The 27,003-nt window shown below is 35.8% G+C and overlaps 1 protein-coding gene across 1 annotated transcript in view; it reads left to right on the top strand.

Annotated features, from left to right (window-relative positions):
• MDGA2 (MAM domain containing glycosylphosphatidylinositol anchor 2) overlaps window positions 1–27,003 on the top strand; it is an 822,473-nt gene that overhangs the window by 330,478 nt on the left and 464,992 nt on the right. Inside the window, exon 2 of the mRNA XM_059915690.1 lies at window positions 17,149–17,288. Within this exon, the coding sequence (XP_059771673.1) occupies window positions 17,149–17,288 (140 nt within the window). The remainder of the gene's footprint in view (window positions 1–17,148; window positions 17,289–27,003) is intronic.

Raw genomic sequence — 27,003 nt, 5'->3', positions numbered from 1 at the left:
TTATTTCCATTTCTCTAGGAGGTGGGTCAAAAAGGATCTTGCTGTGATTTATGTCATAGAGTGTTCGCCCTATGTTTTCCTCTAGGAGTTTGATAGTGTCTGGCCTTACATTTAGGTCTTTAATCCATTTTGAGTTTATTTTTGTGTATGGTGTTAGGGAGTGTTCTAATTTCATACTTTTACATGTAGCTGTCCAGTTTTCCCAGCACCACTTACTGAAGAGGCTGTCTTTTCTCCACTGTATATTCTTGCCTCCTTTATCAAAGATAAGGTGACCATATGTGTGTGGGTTTATCTTTGGGCTTTCTATCCTGTTCCATTGATCTATATTTCTGTTTTTGTGCCAGTACCATACTGTCTTGTAGCTTTGTAGTATAGTCTGAAGTCAGGGAGCCTGATTCCTACAGCTCCATTTTTCGTTCTCAAGATTGCTTTGGCTATTCGGGGTCTTTTGTGTTTCCATACAAATTGTGAAGTTTTTTGTTTGAGTTCTGTGAAAAATGCCAGTGGTAGTTTGATAGGGATTGCATTAAACCTGTACATTTCTTTGGGTAGTAGAGTCATTTTCACAATGTTGACTCTTCTAATCCAAGGACATGGTCTATCTCTCCATCTGTTTATATCATCTTTAATTTCTTTTATCAGTGTCTTATAATTTTCTGCACACAGGTCTTTTGTCTCCTTAGGTAGATTTATTCCTAGATATTTTATTCTTTTTGTTGCAGTGGTAAATGGGAGTGTTTTCTTAATTTCACTTTCTGATTTTTCATCATTAGTGTATAGGAATGCAAGAGATTTCTGTGCATTAATTTTGTATCCTGCTACTTTACCAAATTCATTGATTAGCTCTAGTAGTTTTCTGGTAGCATCTTTAGGATTCTCTGTGTATAGTATCATGTCATCTGCAAACAGTGACAGCTTTACTTCTTCTTTTCTAATTTGGATTCCTTTTATTTCTTTTTCTTCTCTGACTGACGTGGCTAAAACTTCCAAAACTATGTTGAATAATAGTGGTGAGAGTGGGCAACCTTGTCTTGTTCCTGATCTTAGTGGAAATGGTTTCAGTTTTTCACATTGAGGATGATATTGGCTGTGGGTTTGTCATATATGGCCTTTATTATGTTGAGGAAAGTTCCCTGTATGCCTACTTTCTGCAGGGTTTTTATCATAAATGGGTGTTGAATTTTGTCGAAAGCTTTCTCTGCATCTATTGAGATGATCATATGGTTTTTCTCCTTCAGTTTGTTAATATGGTGTACCACATTGATTGATTTGCATATATTGAAGAATTCTTGCATTCCTGGAATAAACCCCACTTGATCATAATGTGTGATCCTTTTAACGTGCTGTTGGATTCTGTTTGCTAGAATTTTGTTGAGGATTCTTGCATCTAAGTTCAATAGTGATACTGGCCTGTAGTTTTCTTTCTTTGTGACATCTTTTTCTGGTTTTGGTATCATGGTGATGGTGGCCTCGTAGAATGAGTTTGGGAGTGTTCCTCCCTCTGCTATATTTTGGAAGAGTTTGAGAAGGATAGGTGTTAGCTCTTCTCTAAATGTTTGATAGAATTCGCCTGTGAATCCATCTGGTCCTGGGCTTTTGTTTGTTCGAGGATTTTTAATCACAGTTTCAATTTCAGTGCTTGTGATTGGTCTGTTCATATTTTCTATTTCTTCCTGGTTCATTCTCGGCAGGTTGCGCATTTCTAAGAATTTGTCCATTTCTACCAGGTTGTCCATTTTATTGGCATAGAGTTGTTTCTAGTAATCTCTCATGATCCTTTGTATTTCTGCAGTGTCAGTTGTTACTTCTCCTTTTTCATTTCTAGTTCTATTGATTTGAGTCTTCTCCCTTTTTTTCTTGATGAGTCTGGCTAATGGTTTATCAATTTTGTTTATCTTCTCAAAGAACCGGCTTTTAGTTTTATTGATCTTTGCTATCGTTTCCTTCATTTCTTTTTCATTTATTTCTGATCGGATTTTTATGATTTCTTTCCTTCTGCTAACTTCGGTTTTTTTTTGTTCTTCTTTCTCTAATTGCTTTAGGTGCAAGGTTAGGTTTTTTATTTGAGATGTTTCCTGTTTCTTAAGGTAGGATTATATTGCTATAAACTTCCCTCTTAGAATTGCTTTTGCTGCATCCCATAGGTTTTGAGTCGTTGTGTCTCCATTGTCATTTGTTTCTAGGTATTTTTTGATTTCCTCTTTGATTTCTTCAGTGATCACTTGGTTATTAAGTAGTGTATTGCTTAGCCTCCATGTGTTTGTATTTTTTACAGATCTTTTCCTGTAATTGATATCTAGTCTCATAGCGTTGTGATCAGAAAAGATACTTGATAACGATTTCAATTTTCTTAAATTTACCAAGGCTTGATTTGTGACCCAAGATATGATCTATCCTGGAGAATGTTCCATGAGCACTTGAGAAGAATGTGTATTCTATTGTTTTTGGGTGAAATGTCCTATGAATATCAATTAAGTCCATCTTGTTTAATGTATCGTTTAAAGCTTGTGTTTCCTTATTTATTTTCATTTTGGATGATCTGTCCCTTGGTGAAAGTGGGGTGTTAAAGTCCCCTGCTATGATTGTGTTACTGTCAATTTCCCCTTTCATGGCTGTTAGTATTTGCCTTATGTATTGAGGTGCTCCTATGTTGGGTACATAAATATTTACAATTGTTGTATCTTCTTCGGTCAATCCCTTGATCATTATGTAGTATCCTTCTTTGTCTCTTGTAATAGTCTTTATTTTAAAGTCTATTTTGTCTGATATGAGAATTGCTACGTCAGCTTTCTTTTGATTTCCATTTGCATGGAATATCTTTTTCCATCCCCTCACTTTCAGTCTGTATGTGTCCCTAGGTCTGAAGTGGGTTTCTTGTAGACAGCATATATACGGATCTTGTTTTTGTATGCATTCAGCGAGTCTGTGTCTTTTGGTGGGAGCATTTAATCCATTTACATTTAAGGTAATTATCAATATGTATATTCCTATTCCCATTTTCTTAATTGTTTTGGGTTTGTTATTGTAGGTCTTTTCCTTCTCTTGTGTTTCCTGCCTAGAGAAGTTCCTTTAGCATTTGTTGTAAAGCTGGTTCAGTGGTGCTGAACTCTCTCAGCTTTTGCTTGTCTGTAAAGGTTTTTATTTCTCCATCAAATCTGAGTGCGATCCTTGCTGGGTAGAGTAATCTTGGTTGTAGGTTTTTCTCCTTCATCAGTTTTAATATGTCCTGCCACTCCCTTCTGGCTTGCAGAGTTTCTGCTGAAAGATCAGCTGTTAACCTTATGGGCATTCTTTGTGTGTTATTTGTTGTTTTACCCTTGCTGCTTTTAATATGTTTTCTTTGTATTTAATTTTTGATAGTTTCATTAATATGTGTCTTTGCGTGTTTCTCCTTGGGTTTATCCTGTATGGGACTCTCTGCACTTCCTGGACTTGATTGACCTTTTCCTTTCCCATATTAGGGAAGTTTTCAACTATAATCTCAAATATTTTCTCATTCCCTTTTTCCCTTCTTCTTCTGGGACCCCTATAATTTGAATTCAGTGGGTTTAATGTTGTCCCAGAGGTTTCTGAGACTGTCCTCAATCCTTTTCATTCTTTTTTCTTTATTCTGCTCTGTAGTAGTTATTTCCACTATTGTATCTTCTAGGTCACTTATCCTTTCTTCTGCCTCAGTTATTCTGCTATAGATCCCTTCTAGAGAATTTTTAATTTCATTTATTGTGTTGTTCATCATTGTTTGTTTGCTCCTTAGTTCTTCTAGGTCCTTCTTAAACGTTTCTTGTATTTTCTCTTTTCTATTTCCAAGATTTTGGATCATGTTTACTATCACTGTTCTGAATTCTTTTTCAGGTAGACTGCCTATTTCCTCTTCATTTATTAGATCTGGTGGGTTTTTAACTTGCTCCCATCTGCTGTGTGTTTTTCTGTCTTCTCATTTTGCTTAACTTACTGTGTTTGGGGTCTCCTTTTCGCAGGCTGCAGGTTCATAGTTCCCGTTGTTTTTGGTGTCTGTCCCCAGTGGGTAAGGTTGTTTCAGTGGGTTGTGTAGGCTTCCTGGTGGAGGGGACTAGTGCCTGTGTTCTGGTGGATGAGGCTGGATCTTGTCTTTCTGGTGGGCAGGTTCATGTGTGGTAGTGTGCTTTGGGGTGTCTGTGGCCTTATTATGATTTTAGGCAGCCTCTCTGCTAATGGATGGGGCTGTGTTCCTGTCTTGCTAGTTGTTTGGCATAGGGTGTCCAGCACTGTAGCTTGCTGGTCGTTGAGTGAAGCTGGGTCTTGGCATTGAGATGGAGATCTCTTGGAGGATTTCGCCATTTGATATTACATGGAGCTGGGAGGTCTCTTGTGGACCAGTGTCCTGAAGTTGGCTCTCCCGTCTCAGAGGCACAGCCCTGATGCCTGGCTGGAGCACCAGGAGTCTTTCATCCACACGGCTCAGAATAAAAGGGAGAAAAAATAGAAAGAAAGAAAGAAGATAAAATAAAATAAAATAAAGTAAAATAAAATAGTTATTAAAATAAAAAATGAAAAATAATTATTAAGAAAAAAATTTTTTTAAGTAAAAAAAAAAAAAAACCAAAAAATGGACGGGCAGAACCCTAGGACAAATGGTGAAAACAAAGCTATACAGACAAAATTACACAAAATTACAGAAGCATACACATACACACTCACAAAAAGAAAAAAAGGGGAAAAAATAATATATCTTTGCTCCCAAAGTCCACCTCGTCAATTTGGGATGATTTGTTGTCTATTCAGGTATTCCACAGATGCAGGGTACATCAAGTTGATTGTGAAGATTTAATCCGCTGCTCCTGAGGCTGCTGGGAGAAATTTCCCTTTCTCTTCTTTGTTCGCACAGCTCCCGGGGTTCAGCTTTGGATTTGTACCCGCCTCTGCATGTAGCTCACCTGAGGGCATCTGTTCTTCGCTCAGACAGGACGAGGTTAAAGGAGCAGCTGATTCGGGGGCTCTGGCTCACTCTGGCCGGGGGGAGGGAGGGGTACGGATGCTGGGTGAGCCTGCGGCGGCAGAGGTCAGCGGGGCATTGCAGCAGCCTGAGGCACACGCTGTGCGTTCTCCCGGGGAGGTTGTCCCTGGATCACGGGACCCTGGCAGTGGCGGGCTGCACAGGCTCCGGGGAGGGTAGGTGTGGATAGTGACCTATGCTTGCACACAGGCTTGCTGGTGGCTGCAGCGGCAGCCTTAGCATCTCATGCCTGTCTCTGGGGTCCACGCTGATAGCCATGGCTTGTGCCCTTCTCTGGAACTTCTTTAAGCGGTGCTCCTAATCCCCTCTTCTCGCACACCAGGAAACAAAGAGGGAAGAAAAAGTCTTTTGCCTCTTTGGCAGTTCCAGACCTTTTCCCGGACTCCCTCCCAGCTCGCTGTGGTGCTCTAGCCCCCTTCAGGCTGTGTTCATGCCACCAACCCCCGTCCTCTCCCTGGGTTCTCACCTCCGAAGCCCGAGCCTTAGCTCCCAGCACCTGCCCACCCTGGCGGGTGAGCAGACAAGCCTCTCGGGCTGGTGAGTGCTGGTCGGCACCAATCCTCTGTGCGGGAATCTCTCTGCTTTGCCCTCTGCACCCCCGTTGCTACGCTCTCCTGCACGACTCTGAAGCTCCCTCCTCCACCACCTGCAGTCTCTGCCCGCGAAGGGGCTTCCTAGTGTGTGGAAACCTTTCCTCCTTCACAGCTCCCTCCCACTGGTGCAGGTCCCGTCCCTATTCTTTTGGTTTTTTTTACAATTTTCAATTTCTTTTTTCTTTTTTTTTAAATTTTATTTATTTATTTATGGCTTTGTTGGGTCTTCGTTTCTGTGCAAGGGCTTTCTCCAGTTGCGGCAAGCAGGGGCCACTCTTCATCGCGGTGCGCAGGCCTCTCACTATCGCGGCCTCTCTTGTTGCGGAGCTCAGGCTCCAGACGCGCAGGCTCAGTAATTGTGGCTCATGGGCCTAGTTGTTCCGCGGCATGTGGGATCTTCCCAGACCAGGGCTCAAACCCGTGTCCCCTGCATTGGCAGGCAGATTCCCAACCACTGCGCCACCAGGGAAGCCCCCTGTCCGTATTCTTTGTCTCTGTTTTTTCTTTTTTCTTTTGCCCTACCCAGGTACATGGGGAGTTTCTTGCCTTTTTGGCTGTCTGAGGTCTTTTGCCAGTGTTCAGTAGGTGTTCTACAGGAGCAGTTTCACATGTAGATGTATTTCTGATGTATCTGTTGGGAGGAAGGTGATCTCCGCATCTTACTCTTCTGCCATCTTGATGCTCCTCTCGGTTTAAATTTCTTTAAAAATTAGGTAGATTGAACAACATTGAACATGCTTATAGGCCACTTGTCTTTGGAAGTATATTTTGAAAGGCACTGACTCAGCTGTGTTACAACCCGGACACCTTAAAAATCTGAATAACTTATTTGGTCTAACATCTAATAGATATGATCTCATCAGTTCTGCAGAGAAAACTAGAAGAATTTCAAGCATAACATTTGAAGTTAGGTGAATGGTGCTGTGAGAATTTAAGCATAACAATTTTGTGTTTAACGTAATGGGCTATGGCTACAAGCAGTTATTTATATATTTTTATATATTTCTTGTTTGCTCAAAAAAATCAAGGAAATACTATTAATTAGAAGTTTGTAATAGAAAAAGGTTAAGGGTAAAAAATTAAATTTAAAAATCTTGTGTACTTGTTAAGCGTTGTGGATCACCCATTTGTTTTGCTACTACTCTGAAGATTTTAAGATTTTGTGACACTGTAGATTTCTCATATTGTTTGTTTTGTTAACCAATCCTAACATTAATAACGATGACAGTTCTTAGAAAGGGTATTTATGAGTTCATTTAGGAGAATGCGGAAATTATTTAAAGTTGAGGACAGAGTCTTGCTCGATGGCAAACTGAAGGAGCACAGGTGATTGAGTGGGAGGTCCAGCCCCTGGGACCTGATGGTAGGGGATCTGGGAGATGGCAGGTCTAAGAGCCTTCCTGGGGAATGCCGTGTCACATTGCCACAGAGGTGAACCACTGAGATACTTACAGGGACAATTTCAAAACTTCATCCTCAGACAGATGGAAATTAAATTGTTTGAACAGAAATTTTGGGCAGTTCCTCAGCTCCTGAGTATATTTCTTTGAAATTGTCAAGCCTAAATAAAAAATTAGAGGTTGAGTGATGATATTTACCAATAAGTGCTTCTGTTTCACATTTCATGGTTTAGAAAAACGTTTTTACTTTGAATTCTTATGGTACTAAATAATTTAATAAAAATATTCTTTGTCTGTGGGACTATAAATGATTGATAATTCTTTTTTTGTATTCTGTTCTTTCCCCCTAAATTCTAAAGACAAAGGAATGTCTGTCCTTTTTAAAATGAGGATGCAGCATGGCAAAATGAAAAAAAAACTAATATATATAACACAATTTTTTTCTAGAATAAGACAGAACTGTAGATGAAACTAAACTTTGAATATTCACTAACCTTCACTGGGGATGTCTTATTTTTTCAAATGGAAATTAAAAATATACTTTTTATGGTTTTAGATAGAACTAGAGGTTGTCATAAATAACAAGCTGTGCACAGGTTCCCGGTGTTTGCTAAGTTCTTAGTCTATGAGTGTTGCCTGGTGGAGTCCGAATCGTTCTTGCTTTGTGATAATTGCTCTTCTGCCCAGTTCTGAAGGGGACTCTGGGTTTTTGTCATTATCACACTGATTCCTGTATTCTGGGGTTTGAAAGGCATTTTTGTGACATGCTGAAGATCTTGTCCTTCTTGGGGCTAGTCACAAGCAGAAGCAGTGATTTCTCAATGGAGAGAAACAATGGAGAAATTGGCAGGCCAGATCCTCAAAATCCTCTGCCTGCCATTGCCACTCTTGGAGAAGCAAATTGAAGTTTTCATTTTTGGCATATTCTGTAGTAAATCTCATTTGTTTTGTTGATTAGCTAGACTGGAAGAAATAATAGCTGCCTCTAAATACCCAATTTGTGATTAAGGTTGGAGCACAATGATGACACTAATTTCATTTTAGTTAGTATTTGCTGGGGCTTTGTAGTTCTTTCCAAGAAAGCTGAGAAGCTCTTAATTCTAGAGAAGGGTGAGTACATTTAGGTATACATTTCAGTCCAGAGGGTTTAAAAATGATGTAATTAGTACCTGTGGGTTCAGGAGTCCTGATCTCATAAGATGCTGTGATAGTTCTTGAGAGTCAGGAAGATTTGGTTCCAAGAACTTTGGAGGGTTCACTGACCACATGATATATAGCTTCAGACATTACTAAGAGGAAGCCATTTCACAAGTTTGATTTAGAGGGGGAAAACCTAATCAAAGGTTTTAAGGATTAAAGGCTGCCCCCTCTTGTAGCATTATAATAGTTTCTGTGCATCCTTTACTCTGCTTCCATCATGACTCAAAGCACATAAAGAATGGTACCATAAAAGAGGCGACTCCCTTGTGTTTATGTCAGGTTTTTTTTTTTTTTTTTTTTTTGTACTGACAGTCTATGGCCTAGCTGCCAAAATTTCTGGAGTAGTTTTTTTTGTTTGTTTTTTTTGTTTTTCCTCCTAAAATTTACTGATTAGATAGAAACATGATTCAACCTTTAGATGGAGACCATTCACGATGTGGCATTGGATCCAATATAGAGAAAGGAACTTGTGTATAGAATCTCAGGTTTCTACCTACTTGGGGAAAGCACAGTTCACCACAGTATTTAGCTTTAAGTGATAGCACACAGCTTAGTTCAGTCAAGTCCTTTGTGAGCAAAATATGAGATCAATGAAATATTTGATAACCTGTCAAATATTGCTTTCATATGTTTCTCCTGGAAAATACTGGGAAGAACATAGCGAAAGGCTTGGGGTAGGAACATCCACGTAGAGATGCAGATGTCTATGTCAGACTTTGGGGCCCATGGTTCCTCTCCAGCACGCGTGTCAGAGGTTGTCAAATGCTGAATTTGAAAAGAATGTTAAGAACCTTAGATTCAGTGAAATTTATATTTTTTTAAATCTATAAAACATACTAGGGTCTTTGAAGTTTTAGCCTTAGGAATTAATAGGTGATGTTTTGAGATGAAAACAAAAAAAAATGATGAAATCTGATGAAAGAAATCTGATGAAATCTGAAGTTGTTAATGTAAAAACCTTAATTTAGTAATATTTTAAAATTTTATAGTTTCATTTAAGAAGCATAGGACACATATATGTCATTTTATGGAAGATAATTCAGATTAATATTTTGCCGTTATGTATTCAGTTTTTTGTAAAGTTAGTACCTTGACTCGAGACTGTTAAAAGATGACATTACAAGGTAATTCTTTTACACAAAAACATTATTGCTTTTATCATTGCTTTTAACTTTAAAATTTAAATTGCATTATGGCTTTTTTTGTTTAACTTTAAAATTTCATGAACACAATTACATTGTTATTTAATGTCATTTTCTTTAGTGACAAACGTTCTTCCATCTTAAATAGTATCTATTGCATATAACAGATAACTTACGTTTAAATTAAAAATTTAAGCAATTTAAGCTCTTTGCTTTAAATTCTTGGCTAACACTAACCTAAAAAATCATATCAACCTCTGTTATTTAGGAAAAATTAATAGCTGCTTTCTAGAACCAGGGGCTTCAGGGTTTAATTTTCTTACCTTACTTTGGGCTTTGCAGAGTCTCTCAGGGCAGCTCAATTAATTTATAACAGTGCTGCTCAACGTGTGCTGAGGAAATAATACAAAATATTCAAAACCTTTCATATTCAGAGCCTTTCACCGAAGTCATACTGAGGTAGATATGATCTTCTTTTGATTAAATCCAGAATATCAATATGATATTAGTACTTTCATTTTATAACTCATCAAATTAAAGATAAAAATGTATTTCCCTCCAGTGGACAGGAGTACAGTATTAACCAAGTATGAGGGATGAGGGGAAAGAGATAGGGAAATAAATTCACATTGATGCTGAAATTGTAGTTAATTCAAAATAACCAGTGGAATCAAACAACTCAAATGAGCTAAAAGCTGATTAAAAATAATCTGTAAATTGTTTGTGTATCAAGATATTGTCCTATTTGGGATTATTTAAATGACAATGACAGAAGGATTTTAACTATTTTTTGAGGAAATTGTTGGAATGGACATATAAATTGAACATTCTGCTATCTGCATGTTTTGATATATGATTATATTCATGATTGTAAGAATAATAGTGGGATGTAATAATATTTTTTTTATTGTTTTGAAGTGTAGAACAAGTGTATAATTTCAAAAGATCCTCATAGTTGCATAGAAATGAAGTCTGGTAAACTAAGACTGAAGGAGATGTAAGAGATCAAAATAATGACAAAAAATCAGCAGTTAAGCAAAGTGGTCTTCTATATTCCTGCCTTATTCTTTTATAAATACAAATGATAGGGCAGATGCCAAACTGCTGTGGCCTGAGGATTGCAAAGCAGGTGCAGAAGTGTGACATAGAGTGGATACCATTATTTCTGTTCACTAGGCTGTGAAGGAAAGGCAAGAGGAGGCCTGCTGATGGGAGGATAAATGTTGTTTTGTCTCCATTCTTTAATATGGGGGAGATTAAGCATATTTATGTTCTGTGAGGATTAACCTTGATTTTTTTTTTTTTTACAGAAGAGATTAGACCGTTTTGAGAGATTTCTGCATATTTGGTACAGAAGTTAGCAGAGTTAAACTTGTAAAAGAGTAAAAGAACAAAAAGATAAGAAGAAAGAAAGTCAGTTTTTAGGGAAAATTAATTTTAAAAGAATGTTGAAGGATAGTAGAAAAATAGTATAGTATTGGTAAAAGTTACAGTTTATGTTGGAAATACAAACATTATGGTTTGTTTCTTATAATGTAAATAATTAGTCTTTGCAATCCTGAGATGGTGGTATAATATTGTTAAAATATTCTGTTTTATACTTATTGTTTTATACTTATCATTTCTTTTTACGTGTGGGTAAACCTCAGGAGCAGTTTTACTTTTTGCCTGAAGCTTGGTTTGACCTGCTAAGACTTTTCTCTTTCTCAAAACTCACCTCCTTCATCTTTTGCCCCTATTGTTCTACAGCCAAATCTCACTTGAAATTCACCAATGCCCTCCTAACTATCATTGGCAATGACCTTTTGTCTATGCTCCTCCTAATTGACAACTCTGTTGTAAGTGACAGTTTTGGACAGTTCACCATTCTTGAGCATCTCTTTGTGTAACTTTTAAAGCACTACATTTTCTTTGTTTTCCTTCTACCTCTGAGTCTCTTTTCTTGGCCTCTCTGTATTCATAATCTTATGGACACCAATTCTCTATCAAGAATTCACATTCCTTACGGTTCTATCATTATCTTCTTAATTTCTGACTCTACATGCTCTGTTTTAGAGATTTCGTCTATTCTTTTGCTGTCAAGCATCGACTACCATTTAAAAGCTCTAAATTTTATATGCAGTAACAACTTTTCAGTTGTTAGCTCAACATCAGCATCTAAATCTAAAATTTTACCTACTCTCCCAAATCTTCATATTCTTCCCTTCCCTATCTGAGTTTTTGATATTAAAATATGTAATATAATGAGCCTAAGGCAAAAAGACATTAGGCAAAAGAGTTGTCAACAAGAAGAGAGATAATTATAGACTATACCTGTAGACACAATACTTAATTTAAAAGTCGCATTGGGAGATTATTGTGAAAAAGGGAGGAAGGAGACGACTCATGTAGTATTTTAAATTAGTAACTCAGGTAGGAAAGAGAGAAAATAAGAAGAATGGAAGACACCATGCTTTAGAAGTACTGTTCACATGTGCTACATTGGAATTGTGAAATAAGCAGAAGAGACCAATTATTGGCAGTGTTAATTAGGTAAATGTAAGATGTCATAGAAAACTGATAAATGTTTTATCAAATCAAGTAATCACTTAAACCAATAGAAAAATAGAAGGAAATTTGATTATTGTTTTGTTTGCTTTACAAGCAAAACTGATCCTGCTAGGAGAATGGTGTAAGCAATAGTGTTAGTTCTGTTATCTCTGGCCACATGAGAGTAGAAAGGTGTGAGACATTCTATCTATCTGTCTCTGAGTCTCTGTCTCTGAACAGAATCTAGAGTGTGTGAGAGACGATGGTGCAGGGTGGCTCACTGATGTCTTCACTGGAGCTTCTAACAGAGGTTCCGTGAGCTCCCTCTCTCCACACTAGCTATCCCAGGGGATCTGTGACCTGCACCAAGAACATAAGTTACCTTGACCTAGTGGAGCATAATGGTGAGATTTTACTGGCAACTTGAATTTCCAAAGAATAGTTGGACCAGGGATTTGAAGGATTTACCAAAGTACAATGCTCTTGCTTGGGGTTCTTAGAAGAGAGAAAACTCCTAATACCAAACTTACTACTGGCTAATAACAGCATGTCCTTCAGAAAACATGGAAAAAGTTTCTCCCTCAAAAACACTTCACATCTAAGTCCTCACTCTAACAAAGCCCTCCGTAATTTGGGCTCAGAGCCCCTCATCTTAAGTCTCTCCCAACTGTGAATAATGTGGAGTCCATAGTGATCAAGAGAGTATTTTCTATTTAAAAATTTATCTTTCACCTATTTAACCAAAATATAGACTTCACTGTCATCTTAACTCTTGCTCCCTCGCTCCCACATCAGTCAATCCTCAAGTCCTGTCTAACAAGAACTCTCAAGTAGGTTTCTCCCATCATTTCCATTTGCAGGGCTATACAGTCTCATGTCTGGAGACATCATGGCAAATTGAGAGAGTGGCACTGGTGTCAAGGTTTGGAGTATATTACAAACTATGTGGACCACATGTTCATGTAGTTATTTCCTAAACACTGCAGGCAGTCTCTTATAGACATGCCATTGAACACACTGTTTCCTTTCTCTGGAATTCCTTTCACCACATGCATCTTTCCAAACCTAAGTTAAATGTCACTGGCTTCGTGAAACCTGTTGGAATCCACCAGGCAGATTTAGTCAGCTTCTGCTTTGTCCTGTTATGGTCTTTTCATTTCCTTCTGTTAGAATATCTATTCTGCTCAACGGTAATTGTTATATTATTTTTGTATTATTTATATATATATTTATATATATAAATAAATATATATATTTTATATATATATGTACACACACACACACACATATATATATATATATATATATATATATATATATATATATATAAATAAACTGAACAGACCCAATAGGCTATAAACCCATAGAGGGCACAGCTCATAGCATTAATCTTCATATCCTCAGCTCATATAGCCTTGTGCCTGATCTACAGCAGTTGCTCAATAAATATATGTTTGAAAATCTGTATATGATATAAAAAGACTTAAAAATGCTCTTGCTGTTGCCATTGGAGAATAAGAAAGAATTTGTGTTCTTTCTCCAACAGAATACAGTGAGAATTTGGTTTGACTTTGGATATACTGTGACAAGATAAAAGAATGTCTCTCTTTTGCCCTTTTAGGCTGACCTCTAGAACCCAAAGCCAGTTTATTCAAATTAAGAGAGTTGATATGATTAGTGTTAGAAAGATTTTATGTAATGGGATTTGGTTTACTGCAAGCAAATTTGGATGAATATGAGTCTCTTGCAATATTTTAACATTTTAATTCATTGCTGACTCTACAGGGCAAAGGGGATCATAACCCTTAGTCCAATTTCAGGATGATGAATTGAGGTTTTCTCTAACAAGGCAGAGGATAAAACATGTCTTGTTTCAGATATAGTACTGCAAATTGCATATATATTTAAATTCAGTGCCATAATGGTTAATATTTTTGCTAAAATAGGTTAGAGTCCTTATAGTGATATATGCTTAAAATTATAAATTAATTATTAAATACCTACTCTGTGCTCTGAATTATGTGATGTGGAATAGATGCTGAAAATGATGTTCATCCTTGTAATGAGGTGCTTCCTATCAAGTTAGAGTGTTAAGAAAAAGGAGAATCACTGGGCAATACAGATTTCCTGGAAAATAGAGAAGAGAATCATTGCTAAGTAATCCACGAAAGTTTCAGCAACATTGGTCCAAAGATCAGTGTGGGAATTCTAGATGAGGAAACATCATGATCAAAGACACCTGAATTCTTAGTGCTCTTTATCTTCCCACTGATGTTGGGCTGATGTTACAGAGAAGTGGGATTTTGGGTTGGATAATCAGTATGAGGACCATTTACAGGGCATCTAAATGCCATGTGGGGTGATTTGGACTCTGTGAAATGTCATAGGGAGACATTATAGATTCTTAGGCAGGAATACAACATGATGAAAAAAGAAGTTACAATATATTATTTGGGAAATTTTAAGATTTCATGGATTTGATAGGGACTGGAGACAGGATGGTGAATTGGGACAATGTTACACTGGTTAAGTTTGGAATGATTATACTGTTTATGTTGCTGATCTAGTTATGGTGCTTTAACTTCATGAACTGTTTCTCAATCTTTTTTATTTCCCTAGTGTAGTCTAGGTCTAGCTTCCAAAATTTTCACCTTATCATTGAGATTCTAAAGTACTGATCATATATTTTAATGCATACTAGGAAAAATACATCTTTAACATTTATAATTTGGTAGAATATTTCACCCTCCTACAAGGTAGGTGGTAGGTTCATAATGACTACAATATATAGGCAATTACCTTTTCCAAGAATGTGTTAAAATACAGAAGAAAATAGCAGAAAATTTACCCTTGTAGATGAACACAGTGTGCTTACTGTATAATTTAAATGTTTTAAATTAAGTTACTTATTTGCATAATGATGCTTTGGAAAGACATGTCTTAAAAATAACAATACTATTCATTGATTTGAAATTAAAACAAAAGTAAGTATAAATCTGGAAAAGATGTCATGTTACTATATAATTAGATGTATTAATAAACATGTGGGCTATCACTTGTTAGGCTAAATTTGGCAAAGAAATATATTTCAAGGTAATGAATCTCAATTTTTTTACTTAACAATTTTCTATTTATATTTTGCAAGTGTTTATTGATTGTCATCAGTTTGTTCACCTCCATAATATGTATACAGTTGTATGACAGATATTTTAAAATAAGTAGCTTTCCTAGTATTACTTGTCTAAATTGAAGTTTAAATTTGATCACTATAGGAAATGATTTGTAGGAAACCTTGTGTGAAATATATCAGAACACCCAGATAAACACTACAGATGATTTCTAATGTCTTAAAACTAGGCAAATTATTACAGTGTCTAGACAGAGTCCGAAGACATGGTAGAAAATCTTTGATAAATTGGTTTTATGGACAAAAAAATTATTTGGTTTCTTTAAGTTTTTAAACAAACTTAAAAAATTGTTTGGTTTATTTAATTTTTTAAACCAGTGAGAAGATGCATAACATGATGTTTAGTTACTTGAAAAAAATTAAAAGAAAAGGACATTTTATCCCATGGTGTATTTTCCTTTAATAAACAAATATTTATAAAAGCCATTAGAAAATTATCTCTAATGATCTGGTCTGAGTAGCACTGTCATTGTCATCACCTGGGATGTTCTGTAAAAAGGCAGATTCCGGGGCTTTTCTGCAGACATAACAGTCTTTGTGTATACTTCTGACATCTATGTTTTAAACAAGTTCCTGGGGAGTTTATTATGCATACTGAATGTAAGAACTACTTTTCTAAATATATTATTCATTCTTATCCAGCTGCTGGCAGTTTTTTACATGTTGTTTGATACTGGGTATTGGAGAGTGGGATCCTGAATTTGAGGGTTGAAGAACAGTACTCTGCTTGGATATCCAGAAAAAAAATGGAAATAACTTGTTGTTTTATTATCTGCAAGTAGGCTTTTCTATCTTTCAGTTTGAAATTAAGAACAATGACAAAATATGCCCTTTTCAGTTCTTAAACTCTCTGAGTGTTCTATACATTTTTGTTATGTAAAACAAAGTATTAGATATTGGAAACTATTGTTTTTTTACTTTCACAACACAGATTTTCCCAAAAGAAAGTTTCCTGTAAGTTGGACTTATAATCATTTTATTTCCTCCATAAAATCACCAAATTTATCTGCAAATTTTATAGGATTCATAGTCTTTTAAATGTTAAATAAAAAATTCCAAATATGCCCATATTAATTTTTAAGCAACTGTAGCCTCTGCTGATAATACTGCTGTTTAGGCTGAGATTGCTGTCAGGAAATTCTTGAGATCATTGTTCTTACATGTAGATATAGATTTTCCTCTTGCCTTTAATTAAAACAAACTTTTTGCCTCCACTCCAAATGTATTACAAACAAATGCTGAATTCACAAATGGGGATGATCTCCAATTTGAAGCTAGTCACAGTAATCTCCTTGATGACAAGAAGCATATCTTATTATCTAAGTATTTCTCATTACCAAAAGAATTTTTGCATACAGTGGGTTTCCAATGATATGTAAGTCAATGAATGCTAGTCAAGTTTTATAGGCCCATGTGGCACTGAAGTCGGAGAAAATTATATTATGGAATTTGGACAGTTTCATGAGAAGTCTATCTTGAATCAGAATTTTATACTTAGACACCAGTGATTTATGGCCTTCATCAGTGGCTTAATTCAGTGATTATCTTTTGCTCATATTAATACAGGAGTCTATAAATATTGAAAATTAAGTTGGTGTTCAATTCCTGATAACCAAATCTTCCTATTCTTTAGCTCCCTAGTTACACCACAGGACTTAAAAAATTAATAGAAAAATGACAATGTCTTTAATTCACATTCCTTTTTCCTTTCTGATGGTCTTTCTTTTGCACTACCTAGTTTTTGGACAACATCCCTTACTATATTAAATTTTGGATTTCAGAGAGGAAGGGAACTATCACATTTTAACAATCAAGTTTTATCATTGGTCTTGTAATGATGGTGATTTCCTGAATCACCAATTTTTCCCCACTACCCTATTCCCTTTTGACATTTTCAGACCGTGTTGGTGACTGTAAGGTAAACTTGAAGTTTTCTGTCCGGCAAAATCTTTAATCCCTTGGGGATGTTCAAAGTGTTAAGACTGATGGATCTGACAGTGGTAAAGTCTCATAGGAATTGCTGTAACAACCATGATGATCAGGGGAAGACAGTTTGCTTATCTTTTTATGTATCTTGTCTCTCTTCTTCCTGACTCGACAGCTCCCCCCACGGTTCGTATTGTGCATTCAGGCTTGGCCTGTAACATTGAGGAGGAGCGCTACTCGGAAAGGGTCTACACTATACGGGAAGGAGAAACCCTGGAATTGACCTGTCTGGTCACCGGACATCCACGTCCACAGGTGAGTCCCGAACCGTGATATTGTGGAAAACTCTCTATGACTTTTCTTGGAAGTCAAAAAGTGGATATTTTAGATGATTTAGCTAAAAATGTGTTTGTGTGTGTATGTGTGTGTGTGAAATTCAAGTATGTGTGCAATGCAGGATACGAGTAGTGACTGCTGAACATTCAAGCTTGAAGTATTCATGTGGATAAGACAAAAAAAAGAAATTTTTGTTTTGGTATTGTGAGAAATTTAAAAGACACTTCTAAGGAGGCTGTTAAAAAAGACAACTACAAAAATATCTCAGTCAGATAACAATTCATATGGCAATGAGTTTATTTTAGAATGTGGAACATGATTTCACGATGACATAATTGCAGTGGAGGAAGCATTTGTTCTAAGAATGTGATGAACGAGGTCACATGTACTTTCCTTACTCCTAGTCATTATATTAATAGAAAACCTCGAAAAACAAATGTTTGCAGGTGCTGTATGAATTCAGGTTCTCAAGAGTCAGCAGCTACAGCTTTCATAGCTAATTTAGTAGCAGGAGCAGAAATTGAGACTTTCAAAGGGCACTAAAATTACAAACAATGAGCAAAGAAAAAGCTTGTAGGAGTGAAAAAAGGGGTTAGATATAAGATAGTATAGTTAGGCTATGTATCTATGATGTAAAAATTTAATTCAGATACAGAATATTCAGGATGTTTTTATTCATTAATTGCCAATTCTTATTGTCATATATTTAACCTGACTGGTTCAAAATATGGATTGGTATTAAACACAAACACTGTGATGGAAAAGAGGTCTCATTTGTTTGATAGACAAAGTTACATATTTTAAGTATTTGTATTACAGAAAAAAAAAAATCCAGCTAACACGACTATGTACGGGAAAGTAAAGAACAATGTGGAGATTATAAAGTCTCCCATCATTTCTATCTTGTCTTTTGGTCCTGTCATCCTTAACTCTTTAATCCTCAAGGATGTTTTGACTCTACAATTTTGACCCTGAAGAACAAATAAAAATAAGCATATGAACTTCACAGAATGAAGCAATAGATTGATAAGACCATAAATAAACTGAAATGGTGAAATATGTTTTATAAAACTTATGCTGCTGATAAAATGGAAAACAGTAAAAGTAATCTAGAAAAAAATTATTTTAAAATATTGAAAAATATTAAAATCCGTAGTGGCTAAAATTGTAAATTATGACACTTGCTAAGAACTGAAAATTTATTAAAGAATAAAATTGTCTCAATAAAATTGAGTTACAGAAAATTTGACCCAATATAATTAGACTTAGTAGAAAAAATGATTGCAAAACTAAATATATAAGCACAGAAGCAATAATTGTTAAAATATGATGTAGATGAAGCTGATATGTAAAGCATTTTTATTTTCAGATTTATGCAGAAAACTATAGTCCAATGAAAATAATTTTACTAAAATTAAAAAATGATAACACTAACTCAAGAATATTATCCCAAAGAAAGTTTAGTGTTGTTATAATTTGATTTTCTTAATTTATATACATAGAATAAAAATTCCAGAGTAAAAAAGTTGGGATCAAAGTAGGAAGGTCCGAGTAAACCTAGAAGAAGCCACAAGAGAAGACTCATTGATGCTCCCATTATTCCCACAATGAATGTACCAAGTTCTGCAGCTTCTGAACTTCAAATTTTACTTAAAAATGCAACTTATCTTTGTTTTTAAGTCATCCCAGCTGTTCCTCTCCCTCTATCTTCATCCTTGCATTCCCTTAATATTAGACATTTCTTATTTTCTCCATACATCTTCCCTTTCGTGATTCAGCAATCTGGATGCAATCTTTGAGCTCTGGCCAATCCAAAAGTAGTTCTGAAAAACAGGAGTAGGTTACTGCCTTATTTATTTTTCCTGAGAAATTCCATTTTTGGAAATATTTCAATGTGTTATGAGCCTATGAAAAATTTATTATTTCAGTATTATTATTTCTTCATTCCTAGAAGTAATTCAGGTGTTTGCAGGTGAATCAGTTTCAGTTTATATTGCATATTTGGAAAATTAACTGGGCCTCTTCTTTGTCAACAAACTGTATAAGGAAGGCTGACAGAACAGCTGGGCCTTTGCATCCTGTCCAAATACTAAAGGGCATGCTGTTGGCATCTGGTCCTGAGGATAATTTTTCTTGGCTGATACCATGAAGCTGGAATGACTTTCTTGCTCCTATGTCTAATCTGAATATGATAATTCAGTGAAAGAGAGAAGTTCCTCATTCACTCTTCAGAAGATTTCTTAATCTGTTGCCTATTCCTGTGGCAACAAGAGTCATAAAAATTTCCATTTCTACAAGTATTCTAAGGCAGCATTTTTTCTAGATTCTTTAAAATTTTCTTTAAAATAAAATAAGTGAAGAAGGTCAGTACATAGCAGTGGTTAAGAGCATGGTACTGGGACTGCCTGGATATAATCCAGGGTCCATCATGACTACTAGTGTGACCTTGGGAAAGTTCCTTAACCTCTCTGTTCTCTGTGCCTCAGTTTTCTTATCTATATAATAGCAATGATGCTAACCATCTTATCTATATCATAGACTCCTTTCAAAAGTTAAATGTATGTGTAAATATATATGTACATATATTATGTATATACACATATATACATATATACATGGTACATAGTAAGCATTATATTGGTACATAATAAAATATATATTGGCTTTATATTATTTTTAAGTAATTTATATTTAGACTCCAACGTCGAACATATTTGAAATAAGTAAATTTTAAAAAAAGGTTCTTAGCATTTCTATAGTCTAAATTAAATGCATTTCAATAAATTTCAATATTTTTGTGTTTTAATGCACTGCAGAGCTTTTGCATCTCTGTTAATTAGCTTTTTTTAGCTTGCAAGGACTAGAACTGTGTTCAGACTACCTCATTTAAGGAGGGCTTATTATAAAAGTACGTGGGAAGGTACGAAAGAAAGGAGACAAGGGTTTGCCAGTAAATCTACCAACCTAATATTACTTCTGCATATCCATAATTTCAGGATTTTGCTACCTACTCTCTTAATTTTCCTTCTTTTCTTTTTTCTTTCCGTCTTTTCTTTTTTCCTTCCTTCCTTCTTTCATTCCTTCTCTCCCTTCTTCCCTCCTTCCTCTGTTCTTTCTCCCTCAATATTACCACACCAATAACAAATGAATTATGAATATAGTCCTCTTGTAAATGATTTAAACAAAAGGATATTTGACATACTGGACCTGTTTTCTGCATCATGTGAGAGACTCTCCAACTGAAACAACTAATATTTTTTCAATGTATCTTTGGATAGAATATGGGAAAGGGTTTAGGAGAAGTATGCAAAAATTTATTAATCACAAATTTTATATCAATGAGTAACTTCACGGTCCCCTCCCCCCCACACACAGTCTCATCCCCTGGTGACATGCATCTTTATTAAGGTCATGGTTACAAGGGGAAATGTACTCACCATAGCTGTTTAGGAGAAAGCTCTTATAGCCTTTCTGATCATTGATGTCACACCTTCAAATAGTTTTGTTACCATTACTTTTAGTATAGAATATGGAAAGCCTCTTTTGGTTCAACACTTTACTCCAAAACTACTGATACATTTTATTCCCAGGACATCAGCATTAACCAAAGGTTTTTTTAAATTTAATAAAAATCCTCATGAATATACAGGGTCATTTTTGTTCCTCAGGAGATCTGAATCCATTTGCAGTTATTTCAGAGTTCATCATTTGTTTAATTCCATGGACAGTCCTGATGCTTAGAAGAAACATTTATCATACAGTTCCAGATACTTGCAAAAACAACATTAGTCAGTGTACTTAATGAGATAATACATGTTGATCATTTAGCGGAGTACCTAGCAAAAAGTAAATACTTAGTCATCACCATATTTGTGATTCTATTATTGATACAAAATAATAATTTATTCTATAAAGTTAATAATTCTCAGCTATTACTGTCATCACTACACAATTGCAGGTAACCCAGTAGAGTAGGTAGAGTATTTCTTACTCTCCCATTGAAGTTGGTTTTGGTCATATGCCTGGCTTTAACTAATGTATTTTGAGCTAGCTGTAATCTGGGCCAGATGTAGTGTCTGCACTGGAACCAATTGACACACCTCTGATACTGGCTGGTATATAGCTAGTCATCTGATAAATGAATGCTTTTCAGTTCTCAAGAAACTCTGCTCTGCCCTGGGTCAGGATGAACTTTGTCACTCTCTGTAACATTATAGTGCACAGGGAATTTGATTATCTTCATAATCTACATAACATTATACTAGTCCATTATATTGATTATATCATGTCATTTTGACCTTTTGAACAGGAAGTAGCAAGTACTCTGGATGTCATATAAGATAGACACATGCCAGAGGATGAGAAATACAGTACCAAAATATTAGTAGTCCATCAAATTGGTGAAGATTTTTGGAGTCTGATGGTCTGGGGCATGCTAGGACATTCCATCTCAGGTTATGAAAAAGTTGTTGCTCCTCACAAGCCCACCAGTAAGAAGGAGGTCCAGCATATGGTAAACTTTTTTGAACTTTAGGAGCTGCATATACTACATTTGGAAATACTGCTTCAAGTCACTTTATCAGGCAACTTTAAAGGCTATGATTTTCAAGTAGGACTCAGAGGAAGAGAGGGCTCTGCAGCAAGTCCAGGTTTTAGTGCAAACTGCCTTGCTGCTCAAGCAATATGATCTAGCAGATTTGGTGTTGGACACGGATGCTGTGTGGATCTTTTATTAGGTCCTAAGAATAGAGTCACAGCACAAAACTTTAGATTCTAGAACAAAACTAAACTTTCTACAGCAGAGTACTAATTGCTGTTTGAAAAGCAGCTCTTTGGTCAATAGGGAGTAGGATCCAGTCGATACATGCCCCCTTGGTCAGGCAATTCTGTAATATATTCTACATGGCTCCTTAGAGGGTCCCAGTAGAATGGAGCCCCAGTCACTCTCAGCAGTGACTAGCATAATAACACTTTGTTGTATTGGTTTTTCTCCTTCTCTGTGTCACTTTTCACAGCCCCCTACTCGGCTTCCCTGGGATTAATTCTGAAAATAAACTATGTACTTGTAATCTCTCGTCTCAGATTTTCTTTCCTGAGGCAACTCCAGCATATGACAGTACCTGTCTCCTGGCCTCAAACCTAATGAGGAGTGTGTTATGCACCTAATCAGTCCTAGTCTCTGCCTCCTTGCTGCTGACCTTATGTTGCTTAATTCTGATTCAGAATTATTGTACTTCTGCTTTTCCTGAAGACTTGTAAAGGTAAACCACAAGAAACTAGCCAAGGTAGGATGTTTAATTAAATTTTGCTTTTATTTCTTAAGACTTTTATACAATATAATTAGCATGCGTGTGTAGTATATTGTCCTCATTTACTCTCCTCATCTCTTGAAAAATATGTCTTCTACTCGAATTAAATCTAAGCACTGAAAGTTTGCAAGTTCATTTGCAAGGAATGTCATGTGATGGAGATTTACAATATAAATACAGACTGAGAATTTGTTTGGTTTTGACAGCTTTGCCTCTCGTGGTCAAAATTGGATCTTCAGAGTGATCAGAAAATGGATATCAAAACAGAGTCAAAATAATTGAATATACAGACCACATGAAAGTTAGAAATTAGATGTCTCCTTTTGAAATCTACATATTTCAATGAAAAATATTATATATGAGTGATGAGACCATAACCATTATTTTATTACAGCAGTTGATGTGAAATAAACTTTTTAAAATTACCAGGGCATTTCCAGAAGATAAAAGGAAATCAATATTGCCTATCAATATATAATTGAGAATCTGTTAGTTGTATAGTTAAAATGGATCATTTTACGGTAAATAGTTGCAATTCTTTTAATGTAGAAGTTCTGAATAACTACATAGACATTGATGATTTGGTTTTGTATTTTTATTATTAGAAGAATACTCCCATTAACATATTTTCAGATATGTATTATTTGACATGAGGAGATTATTAAGTGGTAGATATCCTACAATACAGTTTTTTTCCTTAGATTTTTAACCTTTTTTGTAGTAGTTATTGAGCTGTCAACAAAATCTAAATGGACTAATCTCAACATAGTCTGAAGTGAATTTTTCATGATGGAATGATAATCAAATTAATTGATCTATTTTTAAGTCTATATTACATATACTTAGATATATGTACACATAAAGATAAATTCATAATAAAGTGTGAGGCATTTGGGCACATTCAACATGTTGTAAATGTTCATTTATAGTTATATGAATCCCTGCTATTTTAAAAAGGTAGCATGAAAACAAATATAGTAGTGGTCTACTTGTAATCCTATTGAATCAAGTTTATCCTCTTCACTTCTAGCTATTAAAGATGACAATTAAGAGAGTTGGATTTACTTGAGTTTTCAAACTCCAATTTAATGAAACACTCCATAGGTTGACTTTAAAACATTGAGGTTTGAAACTTAAGTTTAATGATTTTAATTAAAATTATAGAAAATAATACCTATCCACTTCTATGCTAAAGAATATCCTGTCAGTGGTAACTAATAATCTATACCAGTGCTGGTTGTAAACATGACACATTTATTTCAAATTAGGCTCATCACAGGCATTTCCTGAAATGCTCAGAGATGCTTCAAACAAAATCAGTAAGGAATAAAGCCTTTCCATAATCTGAAAAAGTTAACTTGTGCTACACAAAAAAGTGCTTGTAAAATATGAGTATTTTCAGGACTGAAAAATGAGAAACCGTTATTAATAATGACTCAATTTTTTTTAGGAATTGCTAATATTTTCATTTTCTTTTAGTGCCAAAGTCTTAACAAAAACCTAAAAATAACGTTTATTTTCCTGACAGTTTTATCTGTTTCTACCCGCAAACATTGATTTCTTCCTTTTTCTGCTTTGTGTGGAACATACAGAAACATTATCCCATACAACCCGATCCCTTCTTGTTTACTTACTTGATTTTGGCAGGTATCATTTAATGATGTTGGATAAGCTTGAGCAGAACAAAATCTTTAGTTAATTAGTGTCTTCACTGTTGGGTGTCATAGGAATTCTGTATTTTTTAAGATTAACGTTTAGGCATCCAGCTATGTGCAGTATGGTGCTGAATCTAAGCGATCTTTTGCATTGCATTTATAATCAGAACACTTTACCATTTTGAATAACTCTTCACGGTGCCATCAAGAAGATGGATTGTAACCAATCATTTTGGAAAGAGTTTTCTAAAATAACACAAAGCATTACGTGTGTTATTATATAAAATGCATGTAAACACATTTCATGAGACATATAAATTCTACATCAGCTAATGTCTCATATTAGCCTAAAGAGTTCCCTAATTCCAAAATTGTGCAAGTGCCTGAATTGCATAGTTGTACATTGTATTAGTTTCCTAGGGCTGCTGTAATAAAGTACTATAGACTAGGTGGCTTAAACAACAGAAATGATTCTCTCACAGTTTGGAAGTCTAGAATTCTGAAATCATGGTGTTAGCAGGGCCATAATACTCCCTCTGAGATTCTGCATAGAATCCTTCCTTGCCTTTTCCCAGCTTCTGGTGGTAGCCATCAGTCCCTGGTTTTCCTTGGCTTTCAGCCACATCATTCCAATCTGTGCCTCTGTCGTCACCTGTGTGTGTGTGAGTGTGTGTGTGTGTGTGTGTGTGTGTGTGTGTGTGTGTGTCTTTTGAATGGCATTTTCTTCTTCCTGTAAGGACACCAGTCATATTGGGTTATAGGCCCGCATACTCCAGTATGACCTCATCTTAGCTAATTACAGCTGCAACAGCCCCATTTACAAATAAGGTCACATTCTGAAGTACTGGGAATTAGGACTTTAACATACCTTTGGGGGCACACAATTCAACTCATAACGTATATTATTTGCTCTTTTAAATTAGATAGTTTATACCTTTGCTGGGCATATTCTGGGGCTGCTTTTAAAGAGCACATTAGACATGTAATGACTGCTGTGCATCATTAATCTTGAAGGAATTTACAGTGCTTTGCCTACTGATTTAATATATTTGTTGTCTCTTCCACTTGTCTGCACTCCTTTCCCTTGGCCAACTGAGTGAGTGGCTTATTTATCACCTCTTTCATAAAGTCTTGCTTGGTCAAAGAGGCTTGCTTAAGTGCCCTTTCTATGTGATCCCAGAATATCAGGCCATTTCTTACCATAATACATCATAGGGTCCTGCTTTGGGGAGTGAGTGAGAATTTAGACTCTGCAGACAAACTACATAGTTTCACATTTCACCTTCTCTACTTTTTCAGCCCTGTGAATGTGGGTAATATATTTAACCTCCCTTTCACTTGTTTTCCTCATGTACAAAATGACAATAGTATTAGTGAATATAGGTTCTTTAAGGATCAAATAAAATCATACAAGGGAGGACAAAAATCTTGAATAGCGATGATAGAAATAATAAAATAGAATAATCGTATTATTTTTCCATTTCCTGTCTCTCTCACTGAGCTGTAAACTAGAAAGCAAAGGACTGGGTCTTGCATTCCCATTTTCTATCACAGAGTGAACATATGTCATGATTTGCCTGGGACAGTCCTGGTTTATAGCTATTGTTCTGGTACACTTGTTGATGTCATTGTCTCTCAGTCCCTCAAAGTAGCCTGCTTTGGAGGATAAACTGTATCGGACCATAAACATAAAAGCTTTCACATAGAGGATCTCATTTATTAAAGGAGTAAATGTGGCAGGCATTATCACTTGGGGTTAATTGTTGAATATTTTAATTAATTCGGTTCCTTTTTAAAAGTACTAAATTGTGTTTGCCTGTGCCTATGTCATTTACCTCTTAGAATTAAGCATTTAAGGAAACCTTAGACTCACTTGTGTAGGCACTGTTGGAAGCCGCGTACCTCAGTGCCTGCAGGGATGCATTAACTGCTCCCTTGGTGGTCTCCATGAGGACTTAATATGTCTTCTTATTTTATTACCCAGCAGGGATTTAAAGACACTTGGGAAATGGGGCTCAATAATATGAAGCTATTAAAGCCCTGCAGTCGGAGAAGAGTCTAACTTTAAACCCTCCATGCCACTTTTGACAATGGTACACATTTTAAATTACAGATAAAACAGGGCAACCTTGGGATCTCAGTGACGGAAACATATTCTTAAGTATCAGACAAAAACCTGGTAATTCATTGCTTGGAATTTGTTGCTTAAAACCAAACTACAAAGTCGTAACCCTATGCCTATCTAAATAATTTAGAAATGATGGAAGCCTGGTTTTCATCAGAAAAGGGAAAAAATTGACATCAACAGAAAGTAGAACAGAGTTTGAAAAAGTGTATGCTAAGACATGTTTGACTTCATATTGTCAACTGGCCCCAGCTAATTTTGCTGGAAGCCTGTGAGGGAGTATAGCCTTAAGGTTGTTCATATGGTGCAAAACAGAAAGCCCGTTCCTTCCTAAGCACAGGGAATTTGGATGCATGATGTAGGATGGATGATCCAAAGGTACTTTTTCTCACATGTGTTTGGAGCCCCTGCCTGCAGACCCATGCACTCCCTTGGCCAATATTTTAGTTAACAAAACTGGTAAATACTCCAATATTGTGATGACTTCTGTAACATTATGTTTATCAGTCTGAATATTGCCAGTGGTTTGATTTGTTCATAGATGAAATTGAAAACTACATTTACTTTCTTATTAGACGTACGTATAATCTAACTCTACAACTGCC

The sequence above is a fragment of the Balaenoptera ricei genome, chromosome 2 (genome assembly GCF_028023285.1).
Source record: "Balaenoptera ricei isolate mBalRic1 chromosome 2, mBalRic1.hap2, whole genome shotgun sequence".
In the NCBI taxonomy this organism is placed as follows: domain Eukaryota; kingdom Metazoa; phylum Chordata; class Mammalia; order Artiodactyla; family Balaenopteridae; genus Balaenoptera; species Balaenoptera ricei.
This window is presented reverse-complemented; position numbering and strand designations above follow the sequence as displayed.